Source organism: Lontra canadensis, unplaced genomic scaffold (genome assembly GCF_010015895.1).
Source record: "Lontra canadensis isolate GAN:19392208 unplaced genomic scaffold, GSC_riverotter_1.0 scaffold3, whole genome shotgun sequence".
NCBI classification, from domain to species: Eukaryota; Metazoa; Chordata; class Mammalia; order Carnivora; family Mustelidae; genus Lontra; species Lontra canadensis.
In genome coordinates, this window is record NW_022630997.1 from 19,955,778 (window position 1) to 19,983,758 (window position 27,981).

The 27,981-nt window shown below is 54.3% G+C and overlaps 2 protein-coding genes across 8 annotated transcripts in view; one reads left to right on the top strand and one right to left on the bottom strand.

The window, feature by feature from the left end:
• Positions 1-279: 279 nt before the first annotated feature.
• Positions 280-27,981, bottom strand: part of ZFYVE27 (zinc finger FYVE-type containing 27) — a 37,396-nt gene continuing 9,694 nt past the window's right edge. For 2 of the 7 annotated variants that reach the window (XM_032882897.1, XM_032882882.1), the window contains 8 exons: positions 27,622-27,717; positions 27,171-27,283; positions 26,287-26,426; positions 25,632-25,703; positions 23,960-24,104; positions 18,882-18,928; positions 18,496-18,577; positions 15,891-17,511 (listed from right to left, as the gene is read on the bottom strand). In XM_032882897.1, the coding sequence (XP_032738788.1) occupies positions 17,447-17,511; positions 18,496-18,577; positions 18,882-18,928; positions 23,960-24,104; positions 25,632-25,703; positions 26,287-26,426; positions 27,171-27,283; positions 27,622-27,717 (760 nt within the window). In that variant the 3' untranslated portion in view covers positions 15,891-17,446. Of the gene's footprint in view, positions 390-2,222; positions 3,052-15,890; positions 17,512-18,495; positions 18,578-18,881; positions 18,929-23,959; positions 24,105-24,267; positions 24,289-25,631; positions 25,704-26,286; positions 26,427-27,170; positions 27,284-27,621; positions 27,718-27,981 lie in introns of those variants that run through there. The other 5 variants (XM_032882864.1, XM_032882848.1, XM_032882890.1 and 2 more) reach the window with 5 other exon arrangements.
• On the top strand, positions 3,453-8,325 carry SFRP5 (secreted frizzled related protein 5). The gene is made up of 3 exons (XM_032882912.1): positions 3,453-4,108; positions 6,167-6,244; positions 7,698-8,325. The coding sequence occupies exons 1-3, from the start codon at positions 3,586-3,588 to the stop codon at positions 8,042-8,044; spliced, it is 948 nt and encodes a 315-aa protein (XP_032738803.1). The 5' UTR covers positions 3,453-3,585; the 3' UTR covers positions 8,045-8,325.

A 27,981-nucleotide genomic window follows, 5' to 3' on the forward strand; every position in this document is an offset into this window, starting at 1 on the left:
CGGGGCTCGATCCCAGGACCCCGGGATCACGACCCAAGCTGAAGGCAGACACTCAACCCACTGAGCCACCCAGGCGCCCCTTGTTTAGGTGTTTTTACACTTAGCATGTCTAAAATTAAAACTGAGCGAAAGTAACAAAAATAAGTAACAAAGTAACAAAAATAAACCATTTATATGTGAAGATAAATAACAAATTCTGTGAAAAATAAGTATATTTCACAAAACAAAAAAATAGTGAAAAGAGTGGCATTGTTTTGATTTTTGCAAATCTCTTTCACATCTGGCTTACTAGACTCAGAATTTCATACCTCCTTCTGCACTCAATCTGTCGTTGCATGTTATTTTGGTTGCAGTATATGAAGAAAATTTGGCCTCACACGGAAATGTAGCTGCAAATGAGAATAATGTTTTAACAGCCTTTTCAAACACTGTAGATATTCTTCTTTGATACTACTAAAAAATTGCCATGTGGCCATTCCTTAAATGTTGGTTGTAACGTAGAACCTGAATCTGTACCCATAAACTTTTCTTACTCTGTTACCTTAAGATCCATTGATCTATCTTGTACTTAGAGTGAATCTTTGAATCACATACAATTGTGACCTTGTAGACTCCCTGAAAAGGTCTTGGGGACCCTCTGGAGAACCCTGACCACATCTGGAGAATCACTAAAGCAGGCAATAAAAAGGCAGAAAAATGTAGGACTGGATTACACGATTAGCAAGGTTGACCTAAGAAGTATCTATGTAAAACTTTGCTCACAACAAACCACAAATACACACATTTTTTTTTTTAACAGACTGTCCCTTCCATCACCTGGGGGCAATCAATGTGCACCTGGACAGACCACAGAAGTCCCACGATGGAGAGATGCCCAGCTTGCCAGGTGCTCCACACAGCTGCGCAGGCCCTGGAACAGCCTCGTCAGGAAGAGGCATCACATCAGAGTGCAGAGCCAAGGTCACCCACTGGCTCTGGCTTGGCTGCAGCGGGAGATCTTCCCGAATGAGTGCCCCATGGCACAGCTCCCACCTGGGCTGCATTCCTATGAAGGCCTTCCCTCCTTAATCTCACCGTGTCAGGGAGTTGTCAGACAAAGATGGCCCAGCCTCCTTTTCCCCGCAGCTTCCAGACTGGCACCCCTGCCCTTAAGAGCCCCCAGAGCTGCCAGGTACAACTCACCTGGCTCTTCCCCTGTGCGGTTCTTACCTCACCAGCAGCAGGAACAACGCTTCCTGCTGTCCGGGCCAAGCACTGCGCCGACGAGACCAGCAGAGGCGCACCAGCTGCCTAGGGAGCCATCACCTTGCCCGTCACCTGGGGAGCGCCAACACCCCCTGCCAGTGCCCAAGACCACATGTTCCCCCGCAGAAGCCCTGCCAAGCCTGAAGCAGGGATAAGAGTCAGCTGGAGCACAGGGAACAGAATTACTGCTCAGGGTCCCAAACCACAGCCAGGGCCAAGGTATCCCAGGAAGCCTGCAGAACACACATCACATTTTCACTCCCAAGGCATACATCCCTTGGAGATCTTCCATTCCTAGGTGCCTACTGTGTGCTGGCACTGTGAGGGGGGTCTTTCTTTCCATGAATCATTTTGTTTGGCCCCCACAATAACTGTTGAGCAAATGGATGGTCAGAATAGCTAAGTACTTACCCAAGGTCACTCAGGGAATATGCACTCGGACTTCAACCTGGTCTGCAAAGTCCAGGCTCTTGTACCATCACTACACTCTGCTGCCTGCGCTGACAGGGAGGGGTCTTTACCTTCTGGCAGGTCATCCAAAGAACCTCGTCATGCTCTTTTGCCTGAACCCACCCTGGGCTCTGTCTGCTGGATGTCCTTCTGTGTCCTCTGCCCTGCCTTTTGTCTTTTTCTCACGCTAGAGCAGATGAAGCAGACTTCTGCATTTCTGGATCCCTACCTGTGGTGTATACATCACACCTCCACACCTGCACACAGTAGGTGCTTTGTGTGTCTGCTGAATATTAAGAAGAGTGCCCCCTCATCTCCCTCTGTTACCACTGCAAGGACAGATCCATGGAAGGCAGGAGCCTTGGAAACATTCAGGAGGAGAGGGGGTAGGAGGTGTAACAGTAGAAGTGGAGTGGGGGCAGACCCAGCTCCCAGAGTGCCCCAAGCCCTCCTGCAAGACGTCTTCCCAGAGGACCCCCCCCACCAAAGACTGGGGAGGTCAGGTCTCGGGTTGAGCTCTCAACAAGAAGCTCCCCTACCCTCAAGTATTCCTCCAAAGCTCCTCCCACAGAAAAGCCAACGGAAGGCAGGCCCCAGACAGGAGGAAAAGACGCGGAACATGGGGTTCCTGAATACCTCCTCTCCAGTGCCTCCCTGGATAGCCTCAATTCCTTCCTCCTTCCACAGCCTTTCATGGCCTGGGCTGGAATTTATCTTCCGGCAATGTAGTTAAGCCCTGGTGTTTGGAGCCCAAACCTGGATTCAAATCCTGACTCTCTCACCCCTTAGCTGTGTGACTAAGGGCCAGTGACATCACCTGAAGGCCCTCAAAGCCAGCCAGACTGCAGATTCAGAATCCAGACTTCCCGGGGTTACCCGGGTTCTGACTCTGGAAGCAGACCACCAGAGGTCAAGTCCTGGCCCCTATCCTCTCTTCACTTTTCTTTGCCTGGGTACCTTTATCTGCAAAGTGAAGATAATAACAGTACCCACTCGCCTTATTAGAGCATTACTGTGAGAATTAAATGGGGTAACTTATGCAATGTGCTTCGAACAGACACTCTAAGTACCCAAGAAGTATTAGCTATCACTAGAAATAGTCGGCGATAAGGCTGTGAAGGGCTGCGCAGTGTCCGCGGCACCTAGAGTTCACTGAATGGCAGTTACGATTACCTTCGCCCCCACTAGGCTACAGTGTCCCTGGAGGTGAGGGTCCTGGGTCAGATCCATCTCTCATTCCCCGGCAGCCAGCAGCACAGTGCCCGGCACCAGGCAGGAGCTCAAACACAGGCTTGAGGGCGGTCGGGTGAAGAACTGCCCTCCTGGAACAGGAGGGTGTGGGCAGCCGGGAGCCTCCTGCCAGGAGAAGGGAGAACCGAGGTGTCAGGGAAGAGAAAGCAGAGCGGAGGGGGAAAGGCCGAGCCGGGCAGATAAGCAAGGGAAGTGAGTGAGAAAAGGAACAGGAGAGGCTGTGGCGGAGGGAGATAAGGAGGAAGGATGGAGAACGCGATCCGCGAGGAAATGCCCAGGGAGGTGAGGGAGCCCCCCGGAGCGGCGCAAGGCGAGCCCCGTGCTGGTAGGAGGCCGGTGCGCGGGAGAGGGGCGCAGGAGCCGGCGCGGGGCGGGACTCGCGAGAGCCGGCGGGAGGGGCCGTGGGGGCTCCACCTCGCCTCCCCGCCAGGGCCGGGGGGCCGGGCGGCCGGAGATTGGCTGGGGCGCGCGGTGAGGCCGGGGCCGGAGCCCCGAGGTGGGAGGTGCCAGGATCACTCGGTGCGCCCGGGAGCGGGAGCGAAGGCTGCCACCACTCGGGCCACCTCGGCGGTGGCGGCGGCTGCAGGGGAGCGGCGGGGCGGCGGGTGCACTCCGGGGCATCTGGGGACGCCGCGCACCATGCGGGCGGTGGCGAGGGGCGCGCGGGCGGTTGCCCTGGCGCTGCTGCTGGGGGCGCTGCACGGAGCGCCGGCGCGCGCCCAGGAGTACGACTACTATGGCTGGCAGGCGGAGCCGCTGCACGGGCGCTCGTACTCCAAACCACCGCAGTGCCTCGACATCCCTGCCGACCTCCCGCTCTGCCACACCGTGGGCTATAAGCGCATGCGGCTGCCCAACCTGTTGGAGCACGAGAGCCTGGCCGAGGTGAAGCAGCAGGCGAGCAGCTGGCTGCCGCTGCTGGCCAAGCGCTGCCACTCGGACACGCAGGTCTTCCTCTGCTCTCTCTTCGCGCCCGTCTGCCTCGACCGGCCCATCTACCCGTGCCGCTCGCTGTGCGAGGCGGTGCGCGCCGGCTGCGCGCCACTCATGGAGGCCTACGGCTTCCCCTGGCCCGAGATGCTGCACTGCCACAAGTTTCCCCTGGACAACGACCTCTGCATCACTATGCAGTTCGGACACCTGCCTGCCACCGCGCCTCCAGGTAGCGCCGCCGCCACCGCCCCCGCGCGCTCCGACGGCCCCGGGAGCCCGCGAGTCCCTCGGAGGGGCCACCCCCTTACACACACACACACACACACCCCGCCTTCTCTCAGCCCTGCATGCCCCAGGAATTGCACCTCCGCCCCTGCCCCCGCCAGTCTTGCAGCCTTCTCAGACTCCCAGGGTAGTGCCTCCCCGCAACTCTGGCCAGGCTCACTGGTTCTCCCCATTCCGATTCCGTTCCTGAATACAGCCCTGGCATCCCTCCCAATGCTCACCTTCCAAAGACGCTGGAATCCCTGCGTAGCCCCAATGCTGACCCCTATCCAGAGGCGTCCCCATAAATGTCTTATGGCCTCTCTCAGCCTAAGAATGCCTAGAGTCGCTAAACAATGCCCAGGCCCGTCCACCTCCAACACAGCTCTGGACCCCAAGGCACCAAAACAAGACTCACCAACCCCTCCTCATGTTGAGGGCTGAGGGAAAGGATATGGGGGAAAACTGTGGGGTAAGCGCATTTCCCTGCTATACCCACCCCCACACACACCATTTTCCATGCCTGGGAACCCTAAATTCTCCCACTCTCTTCCCTAATCCCCCAGGCTAGGAGACCTTGGGGTAAAGCTCAGTGCAGAAGAAAAGAGCAGATTGCCAGACTCTGCCACTAACAAGGAGCCCTCAAGAGTTGCCTAAACTTTGAGCCTCAGTTTTTCCATAAGTAATATAGGAAGTGAGCTCAGGTTCCAAAAATTGTGAGCTCCTAAGTGCCACCTCCCACCCACCCCAAGTCCCTAATTACCCCTAATTCCTCCCTGGTCTCAGCCTCCCTTCACTGTGCACCTCCCACCCCCAAACTCCTTGCAAGCAGAGTAAGGCTGGGTTGGGCACCAGACAGGAGAACCAGCAGTGGCACTGAGCAGACGGCAGAAGACTGGGCAGTTGACTCGAGAGCCTAAGGAGCCCTTGATGCTGGGACTCCCCCAAGGGGCAGTACTGCTTTCCCATCCTCTTATTTGATGCAACAAAAGGCAACTGGACTCCACCACACCCTATCCCCCTTCCTCCGCCGCCAGGGCTAACTTCATCCACGTAGCCCTTGGTCCTACACCCCCATGTCCCTCCTGAGAGTCACAGTTGGGCAGGGGTCCTATCACGGGGGAGTGTTGAGAGACGGGAAATCCCCTATTCTTGGGTTGGAAATGGGACCAGGAAGCAGGGGAGAGCGAGCCAGCTCAAGCAGGGATAGCACAGTCCCTACAGGGATCCCAGTGTGGTTCCTTTTCTGGTTTCCTTGGAAGCCATGCATTAACAGCCTGGAAGACAGGGAAGTCCTGGGCTCAGACTCAGAATCCTACCAGGCCCTGCCCTCTCTGAAGCCTGCCTTCCCCTGTGATGGGGCATGCAGTTGGAGACAGAGACATAGGACAGAGGGCAGGTGCCATGTGTGCCTGAGAATCAGAAGCAGCCTGAAGGGTTTGTACGGCCCACAATAAAACTGAAACTATTTCATATAAAAATTAAGAGCTTGGGCTTCCTTTGAGACCCCAGAAGTCCTGGCAATGCTAAGGTGCCCACCTTAGAGGGTGATGCTCCTCAGTTTACCACAGTCCCTGTCCTGCCAGTGTCATTTGTTTCCCCTCCTGCCCAGACTCTGTGTCCCTAGGAAGACCCTGTAGACACCCCCCATCCTGAGTTATAAGCTCAGTTTGCAATAGTATTGCAGACTTGGGTACCCACTCTGGACCTCAGTTTTCTTTTCTTTAATAGGAATACTTTAGAGGCTGAGGATTAAATGAAACAAAGTTTAGAAGACAATGCACATCGTGGTGGCAGGTGCTAGGGTCACGGAGCAACTGTGCCCACGGGGGCAGTTTTGTCCCCCAGCAACCTTGTCTCTTTTGAACCTCACAACTACCCAGTGAGCACCCTTACCATTGTCCCATTTCCTGATGAGAGTGGAGGCTTGGCAGGGGGCGGTGGCTCCTCAGGTGGCGAATGGCTTTTGGGCTCCGATCCCCTCATCAGCTTCCCTCGACACCACCCCTGCTTCTCTCTTCAGTGACCAAGATCTGTGCCCAGTGTGAGATGGAGCACAGTGCCGATGGCCTCATGGAGCAGATGTGTTCCAGCGATTTTGGTGAGTGTGGAGCCCATGTGCCCACTGCCCTGATTCTTTTCCTCCTTGACACACGCACCCACACACGAACACCCATGTCCATAACCATCATAGTGAATACTAACAGTTTTTGCATCCTGGGTCCCTTTTAGAATCTGATCAAAACCATGAACCGTCTGGCCGAAGAAATGCACCTCATTTTGTAGGTCATCCCAGAGGCTTCAGAAGCCCCTCAAGGCCATGGCCCATGGGCCCCAAAACCCCCCCTGGCCAAGGCTCCTGCAGCCCTCCCTTGGCACCTGCCCACAGAGGGCCCTCCAGGGCTGGATTCTCTTTAGGAAAAGCAAGCTAAGCCTGGAGATGGCTGGGGGCAGCAGGGAAAGAGCTGGGCCCCAGGATAGAAGTGAAGCACCCTCGCCCCTGGGCGCCTCTGCGTGGTACCCGATGCACCTCTGGCCAGGGGAACCGTGGTCACTTGTCCCAAGCCTTCATCCTGGAGCCTCTCCGTTCCTGGGACAGTGAGCCAAGTCTAGTCAGGACCACACGACCCAGCATGTGGCCTTTGCCAAGTTGGCTGCTGTTTTGTGTCTTAGCCTCTCTGTCTGTAAAAAAGAGATAGCAATGAAATCCTTACAGTCTTCTAGGTCATTAGTCCGTTTGGAAAGAGAATACTCCTATTGCAAGGGGTGAGTGTGTGTGTGTGTGTGTGTGTGTGTGTGTGTGTCCAAGAGAGAACAAGAGAGTGGTTAAGGAAAGAAAAAGACTGAAAGAGATTTTACAACAGTTTCCTTCCCCGGGTAAACAGAGTCATTCTTGGGCATCTCCCTGGCTGCTTACAGAGATGGGGGTCCAGGGGCGTGAAGAAGTGGGAGATGAGCCTAAGTGACCTGCCCAAGTTCCAGACTCCCAACCCCTGTGTTAGGCTCTCTACAGCCACCGTGTGTACCCTGGGTGGTCACCCCGACCACCCTCTTGCCTTCAAGCATCTCCCCGTCCCCCACCCCCACCCTGCAGACACACCACAGACATACTGTCCAATATCAGACACACAGCCCCAGACACCACACTCCCACCCGTACCATACAGTCTCACAAAGGTCACAGTGGTGTGTTCACACCAGCAAGAGCTGGTCATGTGCACGCTGCTCAATCCAGCACCCCATGATGTGGTGGGCCCCCGTGACAGGGCACGGACCTCATGGAAACCAGCCGGTGCTACAGAGCAGGACCCCTCCCCAGGGCCAGCTGTCAAACATTTACCAGCCCACCCACCACGGCTACACACACACACACACACACACACACAGAGCCAGAAATCCCATCTGGAAGTCAGCCCAGGGATCATGAAGTCTACCTCCCCGAGGCCCAGGTGTGGAACTTCGGGCACAGGCACCCACTGGGGGCCTGAGAGCAGCCTGAGCGAACCCATCCGTCCTCACCCTGCCCCTCCCTCTGCCCTCTCTGCACACACACAGTGGTTAAAATGCGCATCAAGGAGATCAAGATAGAGAATGGGGACCGGAAGCTGATTGGAGCCCAGAAAAAGAAGAAGCTGCTCAAGCCAGGCCCCCTGAAGCGGAAGGACACCAAGCGGCTGGTGCTGCACATGAAGAATGGCGCCAGCTGCCCCTGCCCGCAGCTGGACAGCCTGGCCGGCGGCTTCCTGGTCATGGGCCGCAAGGTGGACGGGCAGCTGCTGCTCATGGCCGTCTACCGCTGGGACAAGAAGAATAAGGAGATGAAGTTTGCAGTCAAATTCATGTTCTCCTACCCCTGCTCCCTCTACTACCCCTTCTTCTACGGGGCCGCCGAACCCCACTGAAGGCCGCTGCTCCCTGCCCCACCCAGCCGGCTGTGCCTTGCCCTCTCCCACCCCGGGGGGCACACTCCCTGCCTGCCCACTTGGCCTCACCCCTATTCCCAGGCTGACCCAGCCCCTGCCTGAGTGGTTTCATGCAGTTCTTACCAGCACAGGCCCTAAGGAATGGGCATGGAGCCTGAGCCGTCGGTGACTGAGGGGTTCCGGGGCCCCTGGGGCCTTCTTCTCTTCGGAGCAGGGCTTTCTCATTTGGGAAGGAACCCCAGCGTTTCAGAAAGAGTGGAAGAGTGGAAGAGCGCGAGGGAAGCTCTGAGGGGCTCTGAGCAGCCCAAGGAGACAGTTTACTGAGCAGACCCTGGTGTCAGCTCCCCTCTGCTGGTGGTGAGGCCTTGCCTTGAAGAGGAAAGTCTCAGTACTAGGCTGAGCTATCTGTGGGACAGCTCCCGGCCCCCACTGCCCACTCGTGTCATCACAGTCCCCCAAAAGAGAGGCATTAGGGTCACAGTGCCCTCCAGCCACAGCTCCCCACCTTCCCCATCCCCTCCCTGCTAGACTGGAGACAGGCCCAGCCCGGACTCCCTCCCAGAGGCCGCTTTTTAGGGTTCATCCCTCAGCCTCTGCATGTCCCCATTACCCTGATGATGATTAAATTATCGCCACCGCTTCAAGGCCACACGCACTAGATCTGATGCAGGCAAGGCTCAGTTTCTAATTTTTTTAAGTTTTTAATTAAATTAAAAAAAAAAAAAAGTTGGTTTTGACTAGGTTATTTCTTTGTCAGCTGGCCCCAAGGTGGAGAGAGGAAGGTTCAGAAGGGACTTTTAGAAAGAGATTCCTTGTCATAGCCCATGGCCCATCCACACAGACATACTTGCCAAAGAACAATGCCCCTATTCTCGTAAGGTCCCCTGAGAGCACACAGTGATCCCCCTTCTCATCCCCATCACTGTGACAAATGGAGAGGACCGTCCTCTTGTTCCTGAAGAGGAAGAGGGACACCAAGATCCCCAGCCTTCTCCCATGGTCAAAGGGCTCCCACAGCCCCACAACATGACCTTGCCTCCTCCTCAGATCCCAAGAAGGCTGCACCACAGGGAACTACTCTGAAGAGCCAAGGGCCTAGAGGTGTCACCTCCTACCCCTTCGGCACTCAGACTGCCCCTGGGCACCAGTCCTGACTTGCGGGGATAACGGTGTAGACCTGTGCCACAGGAAGCAGAAGGGCAGGAGCCCCTGGGAGCCAGGGAGAAAACACATAAAAGCTCGGGCCCCACCCCACACCTACTGTATCTGAATCCGCATTTTGACACATAAATCTTCAAATCATCTAGAGAGGTCTTGCCAAATAGAGGACCCCACTCTGCAACAACCAACTTGGAATCTCTTGAGGGTGCTCAGAAATCTGAATCTCTAGGTGCTCCCCGGGGTGGTATGCAGCCTGGGTTGAAGACCCCAATCTAGATGAGCCAATAGCTGAGGCAGCGGGGGGTGGGGGTTGCTGGGGTGACCTCAGGCTGGGTCTCAGTCCTACATGCAGGAAGCAGTGCCTGTGACGACTGAGGGCTTCTTCAGCGAACTCGGAGCAGATGGTGCTGCGCCTGGAGCTGAATGGGGCAGGGAGGGCAGAAGGCCTAAAATGGAGGCAACAGGCTCCTGCCATTCAAACGTCCAGCCTTTGGAAAGAGACCCTCAGCAGATGCTGAGGGACATGGCAGATGTATCCAGGGCAGGGAGCTGGTGATGCCCCCAGAGCAGCTTTCCTCACCAGTGAGGGTCCAGCTGCCCAGCCCAGGCAGGGCTTCCTGCTTCTCTAACACAGCACAGCTGCATTCTCTTACGAGGACTTGGCTTCCAGGGCTCTCGGAGAAGCACTATGCCACAGAGAAACGAGGTAGGCCAAAGGGCCCCCATTCTGCTGTGGGGCCAGGGTGAGCTAACAGGTGGTCTGACAGCCTGCCCATAAATCTCCTCCCTGGGCAGTCAGGTGGCCTCGCCACAGGTCAGGAGCAGCAGAGGCCTGCTTGTTTCTCCTCAACTCTGAGGAAGCCACCGCCACCCACCCTCATCCCAAGCCTGCCCAGCCCACAGCTCCCTGAATCTGCCCCTTGTCTCCCAGCCTCCTACCCCGACCAAATATTTATGGACACTTCTTTGGTCAACCAGGACCAGGAATTATTTTTCCACTGAACAGACAGGACTCCAGCTACTTCTGGCGGGAGCACAATACTGACCTCTGTCAGGTGCTGGCAGCTAGCGAGATGGAGCAGGCAGGGGAGGGGCTCCCCTCGCCCATCCCAGGAAGCCCCAGTAAGACAGTCCTCGGCCACCCCTGACACAGGGGTCTGGCTCTGCTCTTACATCAGCTCTGTCCCCAACATCTGCTGTCAGACCCCCCAGCAATCTCTTCCTGGGACCAAGAAGAATCCTCCCCAAAAGGAGGGGAAGCCCCACAAGGCCTGAGCCCACCCTTCATTTCCTTCAGCCACAACACACTCCCTCCTGGCTGGTCTGGAAACAGACAGCTGCTGCTGCCCAGCGAGCATCTGGGCTGTGTGTCAGTGAATGACTACATCTGACAGAAACCCCAAGAAACAGTGGGGCTTCTCCACACCAGAGGGCTAGAAACAGACAGGTGTGAGGTCCGTGTCCCAGGCTCATTCTGTCTTCCCGCTCTGCCAGGAGACAGCTTCTGTTCTCTTGGTTACAAACAGTGCCTCCTCCTCCCCACTTCTAACCACATGCCAGGCAGCAAGGCAGAGAAGGAGAGCAAAAACAGCATGTCAGCTGCCTCTGGCCCTTTTGATCAGGAAAACAGTAATTTCCCAACAAGTCCCACCTGGTAGATTTCCACTTTTAGCTCCCCGGCCAGAACTAAGTCACATGGCCACCCCCAGGTGCGAGGAAGCAGAGGAAGTCAGGTGTTTCAGTTGGGTACAAAATCAGAGTTCTGATAAAGAACCGGAAGGATTTGGGGCAGGCTGCTAAATACTCAGGATCTGGGGTGCCTACACGGCTCAGTCAGTTAAGCATCCGACTTTTCATTTCGGCTCAGGTCATGATCTCATGGTCATGAGACTGAGTCCCGCATAGGGCTCCACACTCAGCTGGGATTCTGCTTCTGTCTGTCTCTGCCCCTCTCCCCACTCTAAAAAATAAATAAATCTTAAATTAAAAAAAAAAAAAAGAAGAAGAAGAAGTACCCTGGATCAGGTTGAAGAGAGGTAGTAGAGCCCAGTTTTGGGTTCCAATCCTGTGACTTGGTGACCATGTGACATTGGGAACACTGCCCAACTACTAAATGACGGAATAATGTCTATTTCGCAGGCTGGCTGAGTGTTACGTGGGAATAACATATGACAAGTTCCTCAAACCAGTGCCCAGCATTTAGAAGATATTCATTAAATGGTAATTGGTATTTGTATTAACCAAAGGCCTTGACCTGGCTAGCATGGTGCCCATACATAACAGTACATTCCTAACTGATTTATTAACTAAGAAACCTACTGGCAGGAAGGCAGGGAAGAGGTAGGAACATCTCATCTAAAACCCAGAGTTGTTACTTTCAGGACAGAGCCTACACTTGGCGTTTTACTTCAGAAAATACACCCCTCGGGGCCCCTGGGTGGCTCAGTGTGTTAAGCCTCTGCCTTAGGCTCAGGTCATGATCTCAGGGTCCTGGGATCGAGCCCCACATTGGGGTCTCTGCTCAGCAGAGAGCCTGCTTCCCCCTCTCTCTCTGCCTCTCTGCATACTTGTGATCTCTATCAAATAAATAAATAAAAATCTTTAAAAAAAAAAAAAAAAAGGAAAAGAAAATACACCCCTCCCCAAGGAGTATGTAAGCCAACAGCAGGGAGAAGACATAATAAATTCCAAGCCCATGCTGGGTGACAGGCACTATTCCAAGCACTCTGGGATTCTTATTTTTTTCTTTTTAAAGATTTTGTTTATTTATTTTACCGAGGCGGGGGTGGGGGGAGATAGGGAAGATAGAGCAAGCAAGCGCACCCCTATGAGAGGGGAGGGGCAGAGGGAGAGAAAGAGAGAATCCTCAAGCAGATTGTGTGCTGAGCACACAGCCGGACACGGGGCTCAGTCTCATGGCCCTGAGATCACATTGACCTTATCTGAAATCAAGAGCTGGACGCTCAACCAATGAGCAACCCACGTGCCCCTCACTCTGGTATTCTAATTTAAGCCTGCCAACAGCCCTCAGAGGTAAGCATTACTATCCCCGTTTTAAGGAGGATGAGGCTGAGGACCAGAGAGGTTCGTGAGCTTACTGAAGGACACGCTTCAGAGTACACAGTAGTGATCCATGTAGTGGTACTAGGACTTGACCCCAGGTTCTCAACCACTATACTACTGCTTGCAGGGGGCAAAGCCCCGAGGTGTGGGGGTAGGACAGATAGCAAAGCCTCAGCCACCCTGCCTCACAGGAAGATTTCTGGCAGTCCTGCTCAGGTCCCACTCCAAGGGCCCTGACAGCAACAGAGGAGCCAGCCTGTGACTGCGGCTTTGCTCCTGACCCAAAGCAGCCCACCCCTGACCCCACCACCCCTCCTCCCTATCAGCATCCAGGCTCTTGAGGCCCACAAAGGAAGCTCACAACCCACAACTGTTTAGTCGGCTGTAATCCTGGCTAAAGTTCACTCTTTGGGAAATCCAACGTGGGGGGTGGTTGCTGCTGGAATGTATGTGGCTGGGACCCAGCATCCCAGCCCAGACAGCAAGCTCTGCTGGGGCCCTGAAGAGAGCAAGCAGCCAGGGGAATCCGGAATCCCCAACCCCCAGCTGTGCCAGAGAATGGAATGTGCTGCTCTGGGGTGTTGAAATGGACCCAACCAAGGGGGGTGGTGCTGGGGCTGGGTGCGGGGGGCGGGTGGGGGGAGCTCCTGCCACAAGGCTGCCTCTGTTCCTCCGGACGCTGAGCCCACTTTGCTAGGGCTCGGGATGGGCAGGCCGCTCCTGTTAGCTTAGTGGCTCAGAAGATCCTGGAGCTGGTGGGGGCAAGGCAGAACAGAGGGGAGTGAGCCAGGATTGTATGTTCACCCAAAGTTTCTCTGATAATGCCTCTTCAAGCACCTGTGGAACAATTCACACCCCAGTTCCATGGCTTACTAGCTACATGACCTTGGGCAGGTTACTTAACCTCTCCGGCCTTTGTTTTACTCATCAGAGAAATGGACTTAATAACAGAACCTAGCTTTTGGGAATGTCTTGAGGTTTAAAAAGGAATGACAAACTCAGCATGCTGCTGGCACAGTACTCAATAAATGTAGGTGTTGGGATGCCTGGGTTCCTCAGTCAGTTAAGCATCTGCCTTCAGCTCAAGTCATGATCCCAGGGTCCTGGGATCAAGTCCTGCATTGGGCTCCTTGCTGAGCGTGGGTCCTGCTTCTCCCTCTGCCTGCAGCTCTCCCTGCTCCTGTTCTTCGTCTCTCGCTCTCTGGCAAATAAAATCTTTTCCAGAAATTAATAAAGAACATCCAAGATACATAAAAGAAAAGTAAAGTAGGTGTTATCATGATTTCAGAGCCTGCCACCAGCTATAAGACAGATGCTGGAGCCAGGGCCTCTCAAAAGTGGTGCCTGGAAGGTTCCACGAAGACAAGGGCATGAAAATGGAGCTTCGTTTGGCTTTAGCTCTGAGGGCCAGGAGATCAACGACTATAAATCCTGAAGACCCCAAAAACCAATTCAAAGTCTGCCAGGGCTCACCACAGATTGCCCCCCCATCCCTACCAAACCACAAAAAGATCAATAGACCCATCAACTTAAGCCAGGCTGTGGGTGCTGGCTGTATCCCAAGTCTGTCCCAATGGGTACCAGAGCTGGAGCACAACCCAGCTGCTATTCCTCCCACTGGGTGCCAAAGAACAAAGTGGAGGCATCTTTTAAATCAGGCATCCAATTCTATTTTGAACAGTCTGCCCTCCTAGCCACCACACGTCCGGTCCTCTCCACACTGTGGACCCCTGCCAGCTGCAAGACACAATCCAACCTCCACAGCTTCATTTTCCCGGTGGCACCTGCACCTGCAAGATGTCGCTCCCCAGCCTGCTCTCACTGAGGCCCTCACACACACTGTAAAGGGACAAAGAGGTGGCCCTCTGGCTTCCCTTCGGTGTGAAGACCCATCCAAGACCCCACGATAAAACCCGTGCTTCCCGAGCCCTGGTAGCCCGTGTCCCAAAGGCTACTCGTGCCACAGACTACTTCACCAACATTACGCATCATTTTTGGTTTTCCCCAAAATAAAATAGTATTGTCTCTGCTTTTTCAAACTACACTCTGGTCTCAGATTCTCTCCTGAATAATAATCTTAGTCTCTGGTTTAAAAACACATAAACCAAAAATTGTTCTAGGCCATCTGGAACAGTCAGATTGCCAGAATGGCAGGAACAGGCTGGCCTTTGAAAATCACTTCCTGTGCCCCAGGCCCCGTGCTCCATGCCTGGAGTGGATAGTCTCAGGAACTCCTCACAGCAGCCCTGTAAGGTACAGATCAGTATCATGCACTTTACAGAGGAAAGTAGCACAGAAAGGCCTGGGGGCAGTGCCCCTGTGGCAATCACTCCAGAGTGGCTGCCACCGCTGGCAGAGGAAGGCCAAGTGCGGGACTGGCCACAGCAGTGCCTACTTCTGACGGCCAACAGACCGGCCCTGGCTAACACAGGCTGCTCCTGCTCTGAATAAGGCCCTCCCTCTGACACCGTGGGGAAGATGCCTCTTCAAATGGATGTGCTGTCCTTCCCGAAGTGAGGGGCTGGCCTGGACGACCTCTGAGCAGCCTTCCAGCTGAGCCACCCAGGACACGTGCCATGCACAAAAGCGCCGGCACAGCCCTGGCTGCCTCTCCCTTGGGCCTGCACCATCACTGCTGTCCTTTGGTTCCAAGGCCCCACTTTGCCTTCCTCCAATGTCTTTACTGTTCCTCTGGACCCAGGCTGCTGAGGCCACTTTGATACTTTTTCAAGAGAACACTGTCTTCTCTAAAAACTGCCAGGAAAAAAGGTCCTGCCTGCTTCCCTGTCTCTCGAGGCCCCTTGGAGCTGCTGGGGCTCCCCCATACTAGGGGAAGTCCCTGAGCTAGGCAGAATCCCATCTGAACCAGGCCACCGCCTCTGTGAGCTGCCCGGGCATGGGGCCATGAGAACACGGCTGTGACCTAACCTCAGCTCTGATGCGAGGTCTCTCCTGCCCTCTTCGCTGCCCCAGCCCTCCGTCTGGAAGACATGGCTCATAGCCAGCTCTAGTCTGCGAAGTACCATGCCAAACCTTTCACTGCCCCTACTCAGTTTCCCTTGGCCTCAGTGTCCTCATCTATAAAATGGGGGTGAACAGTGCCTACCTCATAGGACCATCATTAGGCATAAATAAAATGATGTGTATAAAGCACTGTGCCTGGCACCCAGTACACATCCCACAAACTCTGCTTTCAGAGAACCGCTTATCTGTCCTGTCTCACAGCCAATCCTCTTCTGGCTGGTTCTCAGCCTCTAGCGCGCCGATCCTTTTTTGCTTTCTAAGAAGGATTAGCTAAAATCCTTCCGTTCTAAAGACTGCACCGCTTAGTGTTTGGCTAGTCCTGGTCCTAACCCCCAACTGCTCACAATCTGGTCACAAGACAGAGACTCAAGTCAATCTGACAAACACGTGCTGAGCCCCGCCTGCATGAGGCACAGTGTTCCTCCCCCCACCTCCCCTGCAGACCCCCGGACGGCAGCCTCCACACCCCCTCCAGCCGTGTCCCACAGGTACAGTGCAGGCCTGCAAAATCAGCCCAGGGCAAGTCTGGCTCTCTAGGCTCACAGAGAGTGTTATCGCAAGGACCAGGACAAAAACGTCAGAAGCTTGAGGGCCTTTTTATTGACAATTCTCCATATACACAGAGATCCTTTTCGTTCCTCTCCAGTGTAAATAAAGCACAGAGTATTCAACTCTCATCTGTTAACAAAGGAGCCCAAGGAAGGGGGTACACCAAGGCCTGCCTGGTTCCCCAGGGACTTGTACCTCCCTGGTCTGTCACAGGACCCTAGCTGCCCAGGCCTAAGTAGCCCCAGAAAGCTAGCCTGGGGCGGTCTTGTCTCCCCAGCCTGCCTCCTCAGACACCTGCTCAGCCTCCTATGGGTCCTGGGTCCCCAGCAGCCCATGACTCCAGGGAGGCATCCTGGGACAGAAGCACCCCCTCCTCTCCATCCCATTCCTTGGGGCACATGTTCCCAGGAACCATGCAATAAATAAATAAATACTTCAAAAAGGCAGAGCAACTCCAGGGGACAGAAAGGATGCCCGAGCCCGCTCAAGGCTTAGGGAGAGACGCTGGTGCCCTAACAGTCCAAAAGTGAACATAAAATTATTGAAGAGAGGATGGGGACCTCAAGTGGCCTTCATCCTTAAGTGAGACTGTCCTGCTGAGGAACAGCATCAGAATCGAGGACCCAGCCCGGAGGGATCCTACACTTCCCAGGCCCCTAAGGGTCAAGGGCTTCAGGACCTCTGCTCTCCCTGCCTGTCTCACACTCCATGGGACAAGGGGCCAGGGAGGCAAAACATAGCTCTGGACCAGAGGAGGGGTGCCTGAGGCTTTGAGCAGGAGAAGTAAGAGTGATCTGAACACCTGGCATCTACCCAGTGGAGTGTCACCAGGGTAATATGTGGGCTGAGACTCTGCAAGTCAAGGTTTCGGCAAGGTGAGTCTGATGTCCTTTGAGCTGCTGGGGCTCCCTATGTTTTGCTCCACTTAATACTAAAGGATTGTGACAGGCCCTCCTAGACACGGCCTCCTCTGGGAGAACATGGAAACTTCAACCCAGTTTCTAGGACTTTTGGTCTTATTAGCTCTGGCCACACACCCTCTGGTGGAGAAACAATGAGATGCTGATGCCTGAAGGGACATTCAAACAGCAGAATTGGGCCGCGCCATGCCCACGCCCTTCTGCAGGCTCTCAGAGGCCAAGGGGCTGGCCCAGGAACAGCAGAAGAATCTCTTCTCCCCATCTCTGATCTGTGGTCTCCTAGAATTGTGAGGTGTGGAGAGACGCCCTGATGCTCAGAGACCCCTAGAGAGACCAGGCCTAGCTCACTACTGCCCTCTAGTTTATATTCTCCGCCCAGCTCTGAGTCCACTAATTCAGCACAAGACAGAAGAGGGCAAACACACCAGGCCCTCCAGGGGCTCCTCTAGCCTCTGGGATTTGAGAACTGCCATTTACTAGCCATCCGCAAGAGGGGGGAGCAGCTCCAGAACCCAGCTGGAGACAGCGAGGAGAGGAAAGGGAAGCCTACCTAGCGTTCAGGCCACATTTGCCCAGCACACACCACATGGGGCTAGGGATAGGAGAGTGAGGTCTGCTGCTGGTCCCAGGGACCGACGCCCACTTTAGACCCCAGCCCCTCTTCTCACTTGCTCAAGGTCTGGTTACACGAGGCACACACAAACACAGTCTCTCTCTGGGCTTCGGGGGCTGAAAAGGAGGAAGAACTTGGTGAGACGCTTCCTCATGTCCTTTGGTTCATGACCCCCAATACTAATACCATTTCCCAACCCCTAATGCCCCACACAAGCCACCCACCACCCAGCCCACATCCTCGCTAACCCAGCTCCCTAGCCTGCCCTCAGACCACTTTCCATGGGGACTGGGGACTTCAGGAGTGACCACAGCAACAGCAGGCCTCTCCCCCAGGTGCCCTGCATTAGAAATGATTTTGGCACCAACAAAACACCACTAAAAAGTTCTTTAAATAAAATACCAGAAGAAAATTTTCCAACATGTTTTAACGGTGGTTATCCCTAGGTAGTAAGATTACGGATTACTTTTTCCTTCCTTCCTTCTTCTGTGTGATAATCTCCAAATCGTCTAGAATGAGCATATGCTACTTGCATGACCAGAGAGAAAACCAGAGAAGCCTCAATTTCAGATTACGGCTCGTTAGAGGCGGTGCACAGAGCGTGCTCCCACTACCTGTAGAACCTGCGTGTGTCCGCGTTCACGCTCGTGCACATGAACCCCTTCCTCTATCTGTATCTTTTGCTTACAGTGAGTATGTACAGCTTCTTCATTTTGTTAAAAGTGTTACTGAGTTAATGAGAAAAAGAACAAAAGTCAGCACAGTGGTGTCCTCTGGGGAAGGCAGGGAGGTGCTGGGGAGCCTGGGTGGGGGGCGGCTACTGCTCTGTTTTTTAACTTCAGCGAAGCAGCCACAGATATTCAGTATTAGGTCTCATAATTCGGATACATTAAATATATTCTTTTGCACGCATAAAATACTTCGGTGTTTTGTTTGTTAAAGGACAGTGGAGATGTTTCTCCAGGTCAGAGAGGATCCCGAGTCCCCCTGCCTTCCCACTGGCCCCTTGCTCCCTTTCTACACTGCAGCAGCCCTTGGAGGATGCAGGAACCAGCCAAGCCCTCCCAATGCCCTGACCCCTGGCCACCTGCACCACTCACCTGTGGCCCCCATGGAGGACTTGGGCACCTTGAAGGAGCAGCACCGAGAGCAGAAGCTGTTTCCACAGTTACTGCAGCTCCGCTGCAAAGAGCCATGGTCAGTACCAGATGTGTCACCCACACCCAGAGTCCCCCTCCCTCCCATCAACTGATCTCACCCAAGGAACCTGAGACTACCATAGGAACGGGGAGGTGCCCAAGTGGGGCAGGACAGAGCAAACATGACATCCAGTGGGAAGACTGGTGAAGGTGTGGGCACAGGGACAGCAGGCCCCCGCTCACCTGAGCAAACCTCAGACCCCAGGCCCAATGTGGCCCAATGACTCCCCACTACTCCCCTGCATCTCATCCCAAGTCCCCACACACACACCCTCAGGGAGACTCACCCTCTTCTTCAGCACTGAGAAGGTGGCCGAGCAGCCCGTGCAGCTCCCTGACAAACAGAGGCAGCCGTTCAGCCTTGACCCGGCCCAGGGCTCCCGACTCTCACCTGCTCCTGGCTCTTCTAAATGGGACCACTCAGGAGGGCAGCCCAGCCCAGACACCACCGCTGGCAGCAGGGAGAAGGGAGCAAAGTCCAGGGCACCTGGGAGCTCAGTCTGTTAAGCATCTGCCTTCAGCTCAGGTCATGATCCCACAGTCCTGGGATGGAGCCCCACATCTGTCTCCTGGCTCAGTGGGGGGCCTGCTTCTCTCTCTACCCCTCCCTCCCACTTGTGATCTCTCTCATGCTCTCTCGCTCTCTCTCTAAAATAAATAAATAAAATCTTCGATTTAAAAAAAAAAAAAGGGAGCAAAGTCCAGATCCGGAGACAGAAGGGGACTCAAACTAAGAAGGAAATTCCCAGGGTGCCTGGGTGGCTCAGTTGGTTAAGTGTCTGCCTTCAGCTTAGGTCCTGATCTCAGGGTGCTGGGATCGAGTCCCACATCGGGCTCTCCACTCAGTGGCAAGTCTGCTTCTCCCTCTCACTCTGTGATCTCTCTCGCTTTCACTCTCTCTCAAATAAATAAATAAAATCTTTAAAAAAAAAAAAAAAGGAAAAGAAAACGAAAACAGAGGGAAAATTCCCATGGTCCCTGAGAATCCACGTCTCCAGACTATACACAGCTGCCGGTTCATGTGCCCTCCCAGGACTTAGAGGCCCCACCTGCAGGTCCCACCAAAATCGAAAAGCATCCTGCAGAATCTGAAATCACACCAAGCTGGGGAGCACCTGACGGGTATCCTTCAGATCCAATGAGCTCAGATGAAACCTGCCTGACATGACCCTTTCCTGAGTGTCTCCTTAACAAATAGTCTGCCCACAGGTAATGCAGAAATGCCTAGCATCCCAGACTCCTGCTTCCTGTCATCTGAAGATTCCAGGAAAGGAGCTCAGAACGAGGCACCTTCCAAGACGACGTGCAGGGCAGGGCCACAGACACTGTGAGTGGTGGGCAGGACGGAGCAGGGCAGGGCCGCTAGAGACTCCACCCAAACCACCACCCACAAGATGCTCAAGTTTCCGGACCATGCCATGCCGGAAGAGTCAACAACAGCTTAGCGAGTGCATGGTAGGAGGCGAGGGGTGCAAGAAGAGATGAAGGACAGGGAGAGAGGGAACCAACCGACAGTTCTTTCAGAGGCCGCTGTGCTCACCACCCACCCGTGCTCCCAGGAGAATTACAGACGGAAAAGGTGGCCTGCAGCAAAGACACAGTCTACAGAAGGAGGCACGTGCCAGTGAATGAAGGGAACCAAAAGGCAGAGGCAAACTGAGGCCTGAGGAGAGGAAAGGCTGCACTGTGCCTGATGGCTTCACCAAGCTCCAGGAACAAAAAGCAAACCCTGAAGAGACCAAGGAAGGTTCCAAGGGCTATCCCCAGGAACCCAGGCAACCCAGGCTATGGTCTGAGGCAAAAATCTCCATGCAAGCAGGGGGCACTGAGGCAGGGGAGAAAGCCTGGGGGCAAACGGTGGGCATGAAGATGCTCCTGAAAGGGGCTACAGAGCCCAGCCCCGGGACTGTGGGCCCAGAAAGAAGCTGAATTGGGTCCTGAAAACACTTGGGAGTGGATAGTAAGTCTACTGGAGTACGTGTCTAAAACCTGAGGCCCAAAGGCCTCCTGCGACCTGGCCAGAGCAATTAGGAGCTTCAGGAAGCACCGCTGGGCCTCTTGAGCTACCTGTGTGGCCAGGTATAGAGCCCCAGGCCTCACCTTCAAAAGCAAAGGCCCAGAGGTATATTGACAGCTACATGTGGTCCCTTCCTGTCCCACCAGAACCCCCTGCAGCCCTTGCTACAGGACACTCCCTGTGTTTAAGGAAAGATGGGTCCACCCAAGCTAGAGCAAGGAGAAGCCTGAGGCCAAGGCATGTAAGGTGAATGCCATTGCTGCCAGTTAGCTCCTGGCCTCTGGACAGCATAGCAGGGGCTGCTGCCCTGATGCCAAACCAGCAATCAGGCTACTCTAAGACTTTGTCCCCCACACAAAGAATGTGGGCAAAGCAACCCACCTTGGGGTACCCGGGCAGCTCAAGCAGTTAAGTGTCTGACTCTTGGTTTAGGCTCAGATGGTGATTTCATGGGTCGTGAGATCAAGCCTCTCCTCTTTCAAATTAAAAAAAAAAAAAAAAAAAAAAATCAGGGTACCTGCGTGGCTCAGTTGTTAAGCATCTGCCTTCATCATGATCCCAGTGTCCTGGGATTGAGCCCCACAGGACTCCCTGCTCAACGGGAAGCCTGCTTTCCCTCTCCCACCCGCCCCGTTTGTGTTCCTGCTCTCACCGTGTCTCTCTGTCAAATAAATAAATAAAATATTTTTAAAAATAAATAAATCTTTTCTATTTTAGGTCTTATTTATATATTTGAGAGCGAGAACATGAGTGGGGATGGGGTAGGCAGAGGGAGAGGGAGAAGCAGACTCCCTACCAAGCAGGGACCCCAACGCAGGGCTCGATCCCAGGACCCTGAGATTATGACCAGCACTTAATCAACTGAGACACTTAATCAACTGAGCCACCCAGGTGCCCCAGTAAATAAATCTTAAAAAAAAAAGAAGCAATCCATCTCTGCTTCTCCTTAGCAAAGGGGACAAAGGCACAGGGCAGAGGATTGGAGCCACTCAAAGACTGACACTCAGACCCAAGCATCCCAGGGCAGCCATGTGGTCTGGTGAAACCAACATGTACTCACTGCACAAGCCTGAGCCAAGGAGGGCTTAGGAGGCTGACACCAGCTCAAAACAGGTATGTGGAGGAGAGCAGCCCTGTTCCCTTCCAACATCTACCGACTCTCCCTGCCCCCACCCTCAGCAAAGGGCCTGACTCACCATGTAATGATGCCACGGGAGCAGGAAGGAGCCTAAGATTGCGTGGCCCCTGCCAGGGTAATGGTCAAAGAGCCTCTGGGACAGAGCAGGGCCACGAAGAAGCCCCTGAGCAGCCTGTCCTCATCTGTCCCTGTCCCCGCCCTCCACGGGCAGCCAGAATGGAGTTGCCCTGAATGTGGCTCACCTTCCCCTAGCCTGTGGGAGCCAGACCCAGGAGCAGAGCTGCTGCACCTGCCCTCACAGCAAGGAGTCTGAGAACATCTCAAGGAGAGGACAGCGAGCAGTCTTAAAGAATGGGAATTAAGAGAGGCTTACAAAAAAAGCAGCATTTTCTGCTTTTGCCAGCCTCGTGTGAACCTGAAAGGCCTTCACCCAATCCAGCTGGGATTACCTGATCCAAAAACCAAGTATTAAAATAAGACATAGGGGCGCCTGGGTGGTTCAGTGGATTAAAGCCTCTGCCTTTGGCTCAGGTCATGATCCCAGGGTCCTGGGATTGAGCCCCAGATCAGGCTCTCTGCTCAGCAGGAAGCCTGCTCCCCCCACCCCCCGCCGCCTGCCTCTCTGCCTACATGTGATCTCTGTCTGATGAATAAATAAAATCTTTAAAAAAAATAAATTAAATAAAATAAGACATAAAACCAGAGGATTTCAGATACTAAGGCAAAGGGAGCATGAAGAGTGAGAAAAAAACACAAGAACACAGGAGCCAGGTCAAATGGCTTGGATTTGAGTCACAGCTCGACCATTAACTGGCTGAAGACACAAGGCAAATCACTTTTACTCACCTGAGGTTACTCACCTGCAAATGAGAACGTCTAAAGGCCTTTACTTAAAATTCATACACATGAATGAATCACATGCTACAGCAAGAACACGAATTCTTGCATAGGGTCACTCGGAACTTCTGGAACCCAGCTGCTCCTAAGCCCCTAAGAACTGCCTGTCCCTATCGCACCTATCATCTGGACTAGAGGAGACCGTATATGTGCAAGTGCACTGAACACAGTGCCCCGGAGAAGTCCATGATCACCACAAACAAAAGGGAACTGGAAATGACTGGGGCGCACTCACAGAGCAGAAGGAAAAAGCATGCCCAGGACCTCTAATCCTGGAGAACAAGGGCCCTGGTGCCACAGGGGCAGGAAGGCAGGCTCCTGGATGCCCTGGGCCAAATTCCTCAAAAGAACCCCAGGGCTTCTCCCAAGGTGCAGACCCTAGAACTCACTCCCACCGGAATAAACAGCAGAGCCGCCCCATCCTCCTGGAAGCCAACACCAAGCACAAGCAAGGCTCTTCCTCCAGACCAGCATGACCCCCAAGTCACCTGCTCTCTTCAGCCAGAACTTTATCTGGCTCAGCAACTGCTCTCCCGGTCTGAGCTGGGTTTCCCACCATGCTAACAGTCATGTCTACCCTTCTCCAAAGCTGCCTTCCTTGAGCCACCCTGACCCCCAGTAAAATAAGGACTGGTCGGTCCACAAACTTGGCTGAGGAGAAGGGACCTCGGGATTCTATCATGTGGAGAGGAAGATACTTTTTGCTTCAACTTGTTTCAAGCCGGACAGGAAAGATCCAGACAAGCTGCCAGGCACCCGTGGGATGGACCAGGACCCCTCATGTTCACACCCCCCCTTACTAAGCAACTCACTGCGACCCAGCCAGCACTGTGCTACCACTTAATAAGCATCACCAAATTAGAGACCTCCAAGAACCCCATGAAATAAGAACTGTTATTACTGCCATTTCTTAGAACGGGAACCTGAGGCACAGAGAGGTTATATCGTTTGCTCAAGGACACCCAGAAGAGCTGGGATTTACCCCGGGCAGTCAGACGCTACATCTTGTTCTCAGCCATCCTGCCACACTGCCTTCTGGGCCTCTGCCTCAGGATGACACCACTCTCTAATCCTGGAGTGGCGTTTCTGGAACAGAGCGCCTCAACTTCCCTCAAGTTAATGTTCAAGGAGGACAGAGGAACAAGAAGGAATGCAGACTCACTCCCTTGGCAGTGCCACTGTTTGTCTGCTACCCTCCCCGGGGCCCGGGCACATGGCGTCACTCCTTGCTCTCATCACAAACCAGTACCCACAGTTCCCAAACTCTGGCCCCACGACACCCATGCAGCCCCCTTCCTCAGGCCTGGCCGTACCGAAGTTGTTGGAAGGGCAGCGTTTGCGGAGCCGCTCTGTGAGTCGGGACACCTTGCTGCGCAGGACCTCATTCTTGCTCAGAAACCCATTGTCCTGCAGGACCAGCTCGTCTTCCGCTGGACACGGGGCACCTTCATCATCCTCCTGTGGAAACAGCTGCTTCCAGTCCTGCCCACCTCGTGGTAGGGCTCTGGGAGCCACGTGCAGAGGCCCCCAGCACAGCATACCCCACAAGGCACGGGGCCAGCCGGCTCGGTCAGCCTCCCCCTGCCCAGTCCCCGCCCGCCTCACCAAGGCTCCTACTTACCAGCACCACCAAGTGAGTCTCCTGCCTCCCAAGGTGTGCGGGAGAAGGAGAGAAAACAGAGAGAGATAGCAGGAAGAAGGACGCCACCTGGGGGGTCCCACAGGCCGAGGGAAACACAGAGGCACCCCTGAGTTCTGTCTGAGCGCGCCACAGAGGCCCCCGGGGAGGAGCCCAGCATCACATCAGCTTGAGAGAAGCTGGGTACTACGGTTTCTCAAACTGGGTGAGATAATTCACTAAAAGTAGCTCATGATTTCAAAAGAACAGAAAATATCCCTTAAAATGTATTTTCAGAAAACTTTTGCTCCATTTAAGTTTTACACATTTTGCAGACACAAGTGTGAACTAGGCCAAGATGTAAAATGTGTTCGCTACTGTGGGTCAGGAACAAAAGAGCCCGAAGGCCCTGGCTGTCCTCACTCCCTCCACCACCGCACCGAGATGCACAGTCTACAATGGCATACTCAAGTCTGGGAGAGCTGAAAATGTAAATGCAGATGTGGGTGAGGCTGAGGTGAGAGGGAAGTGGGCTAGGGTAAATCATAGGCCCGGGGCAATGCACAAGACCCCTTTTCTCAATACTGCAATTTCCCCCTTTTACAGAGAGATGGAGAAATGACGTCCTGCTCTATGGAAATGCAACAGCACAGTTGTGACAACAGCAACCACATAAGCACTCAGTGACCGGGGACAAGGACGGTGGGGGCAGGGGCTTTTCTAAAGGGGACAGTCACTCCTCAGCCACACTGACCACTGTGCACTTGGGACTACCAGAGCTGCTGACTGTTCAGAGAAACTGAAAATCCAGACTCGTCACTGAAATCTCTCCATTTGTAAATGTTTTTAAATCTTGGATGCCAAATAAAATGCTTCTGCAAACTACCAGTTTGAATCACTGTCTTAAAATCAGGAAGATTCTGACCTAGCCCTTGGCCTGCAGCCACTTTCTCCAGCTTCCCCCTCTCTACCCTGCCAAAGAGACATCTTTCAAACCTCATTCTGCTTAAGAGCAGTGAGAGACCTGGGCCAGTGCCCTCCCCAAGTCTGCCTTCCTCACAACCAAGGCACCAAGCCCAGAGTCTCCAACTTAGCTGGTAAATGATTCAGCCCCTACCACAGGGCACTTCCCAGAGGCTTCCAGAGCCATGCTTGCCCTAAGCACGCATGACAGAGGAGTAGGTCAAAGAACAGAAGGAAGCTCAGAGGCACCCTTTCATCCAGTGAGCTCTAGCTCACAAGTTCTGGCTTCTCATCTGGATAAAGAGAACTGAAAAACCTGGACTTGGGATGTGAGAAGCCACCCAGCTCCAGACCAGCTGGCTTCTCGCCTGATCAGTAGAGGGTGGTAGGGAAGGGCCACCCACCTCAATCGCATCTTTGAACTCCTCATCGGGCTCAGCCTCCTCGGCCTCCTCCACACTGCCAGGCGTGAGGTCCTGGGAAGAGAGACTATTATAGAAGGAGAGGGGAGCCCTGCCCCCAAGGCAGAGGCCACCAGCTCCCTGGAGCCAACACCCAGGTTCCCTAAAACATCCATTCCTGCCCCAGAGGAGATGGCACACATGCGAGAAAAGTCATGAGAAGGAGGGCCCTCTCTGACCTAGAAGGACAGGGACATGGGCCCAAGACCACAGATGGCCCCACGGTGGCTGCACAGCTCAGGTGCTAGAACCACAGGGCCTGGTCTGAGTCCTGCCCCACACACACACTGGCACAAGCACTCTGGGCCTCAGCCTTCTCCCATGCAGCAGCAAACCCTCTCATTCTCGGAAGCAACCTACACCTCACCTAGTTAATACCTCTAAAGTCCTTATACATCAGCGGAGTAAGCATTCAACAAAGCAAGCAGTAGCTGTTATCATTATGCTTATCATTATTAAACATTTCTGAGAAGAGGAGGCCAGGGAAGCAGCAGGAACTGTAAAGAGGCCAGGAGCTCCGGGGCATGAACAAGCTGGGAACCAGAAGGCCCCATCCGCTGCCTGCAGGAGGCTCTGCCCTCTGGTGGGGGGTGCTCACCTCTGTGGGCGTGGGTGCAGGTGTGCAGTCCCGCACAGCACACTTCTCCCCAGCCTCCAGCAGTGCCGGGCTCTCAAAGACGCTGTCTTTCTGCTTGGGGTTCAGCCGCTGCTGCAGACGTGCCCTGTACTCAGACACCACTGCCCAGGGCAAGAACAGAGTGGAGGGCATAAACAGGATGGAATGAGTGGTGCTCTGGGGGTCCCCCCTTCTACAGGTAGCTGGCCTCTTGCACCAGCCTGCTCTCAGCTGCAAGAAAGTCACCCTCCTAACTCTGAACAGATCATCTAACCTGAGCCTCATAAGCGGAACAGTGCTACCCACCCACCCCATTTGACGGCTACAGGGGGATTAAATGCACTGTGTTGGATGAATTAAGGCTTCGGTAACTAATCACCCAACTACAAGGAGGAAAACAAATACAGCAATCAACCAAACACATGTGGAAACCCAGGCTTCTGTGGCTCAGGGCCTCTCCAGACTGCCTCCCCGCTTTAGAAGCTAGACGGCAGACTAGAACTCCGGGATCACTCGAAGTAGCCACTCCAGGTGGCTGCATCCCAGGATGCGGGTGGCAACACTGGGAAAACATCCCTCCCTTATCTCCCAGAAGCCACCACATCACATAAGCAGGGATTCACTGATCTTGGGAAGGGACAGGGACCCCCCAGAGTAGCAGCCTCCCCTGGATCCCCCCTGACATCTCAGATGCAGAGCCCAGGAGCCCTCCCAGAAACTACCCTGGTGTGGTGCTGCCCCCTTGTGGAAGGCACAGCAAACGGATGATTAGCTGGAGGGCCCGACAAACCCGGGAGCCTAACCTAGCCCCCAGAGCCTGAGCCTCTGCAGAGCTGTCCAAGCTGTCCAAGCTGTCCGAGGCTTACCTCGGAAGAACTCCACATTCCCCAGAAAGAGGGTGCTGTTTAAAAGGGCAAGGACCCAGCACAGGGGCAGCAGATAAAGCATGCAAACTGTGCCCAGAAGAGCCCCATAGAACCTGCAACGAAAGAGAGGAACCACAGCATCAGAAACTCCTAAGATCAGAAGGAAATCACTTTGGAACACAGCCACTTGGCAACGGGCACACTTCATAAACAAGACATCTGCTAATCAAATGAGTGGGTGAGATTACATGGTGAGTTACATTTCTACTCTCAAAATATTTTTACCACACCTAAAAGGTGACTAAACAAAAGCAGTACATCCCAGCCCACAAGTTCACAGGCAGGCCTACACACAAGAGCCTCAGAGGCTCTCCCCCGCTGAGCGAGGGGAGAAGGAGCTCCTGTGGCAAATCCCGGCAGGGCAGTGGTGGGGGGAGCGGCGGCCACTCACTGTGAGGATGCGGTGGGGTTCTCCCAGTGCAGCACACGGTAAGCAGCCTCGCAGGTGCGGCACAGGCGGCTCAGGAAGGCCTCCAGCTGGATCAGGCTGTGGGCACAGGGCACTGCCGTGAGCCAGAGCTCGGGGCCACAGGAGCTAGGACCTCAGGCATAGCTAGCCAGGGACAACTGGTCTCTTCAAACCCAAAGGAGGGGCGGAGAGCTCAGAAGAAACTGCATACGTTTCAGGCCCCCTTTTGGAACCCCTACAGAGATGCAAACAGGACAAATGTTCCCGCTTGGGTCTCTCCTAGCTGCTGGGGTCAGGCCATATGCTTAACTTCCCCGGGGCTGAGAGACAACGAGGAGCAGG

What these genes read in the sequence shown, in the direction of transcription:
- SFRP5 (XM_032882912.1), top strand. Translation starts at nt 3,586, where the DNA reads ATGCGGGCGGTGGCGAGGGGCGCGCGGGCGGTTGCCCTGGCGCTGCTG. An exon ending in GCCTGCCACCGCGCCTCCAG is followed by an intron (nt 4,109 to 6,166) that starts GTAGCGCCGCCG and finishes TTCTCTCTTCAG; the next exon opens with TGACCAAGATCTGTGCCCAG. An exon ending in GATGTGTTCCAGCGATTTTG is followed by an intron (nt 6,245 to 7,697) that starts GTGAGTGTGGAG and finishes GCACACACACAG; the next exon opens with TGGTTAAAATGCGCATCAAG.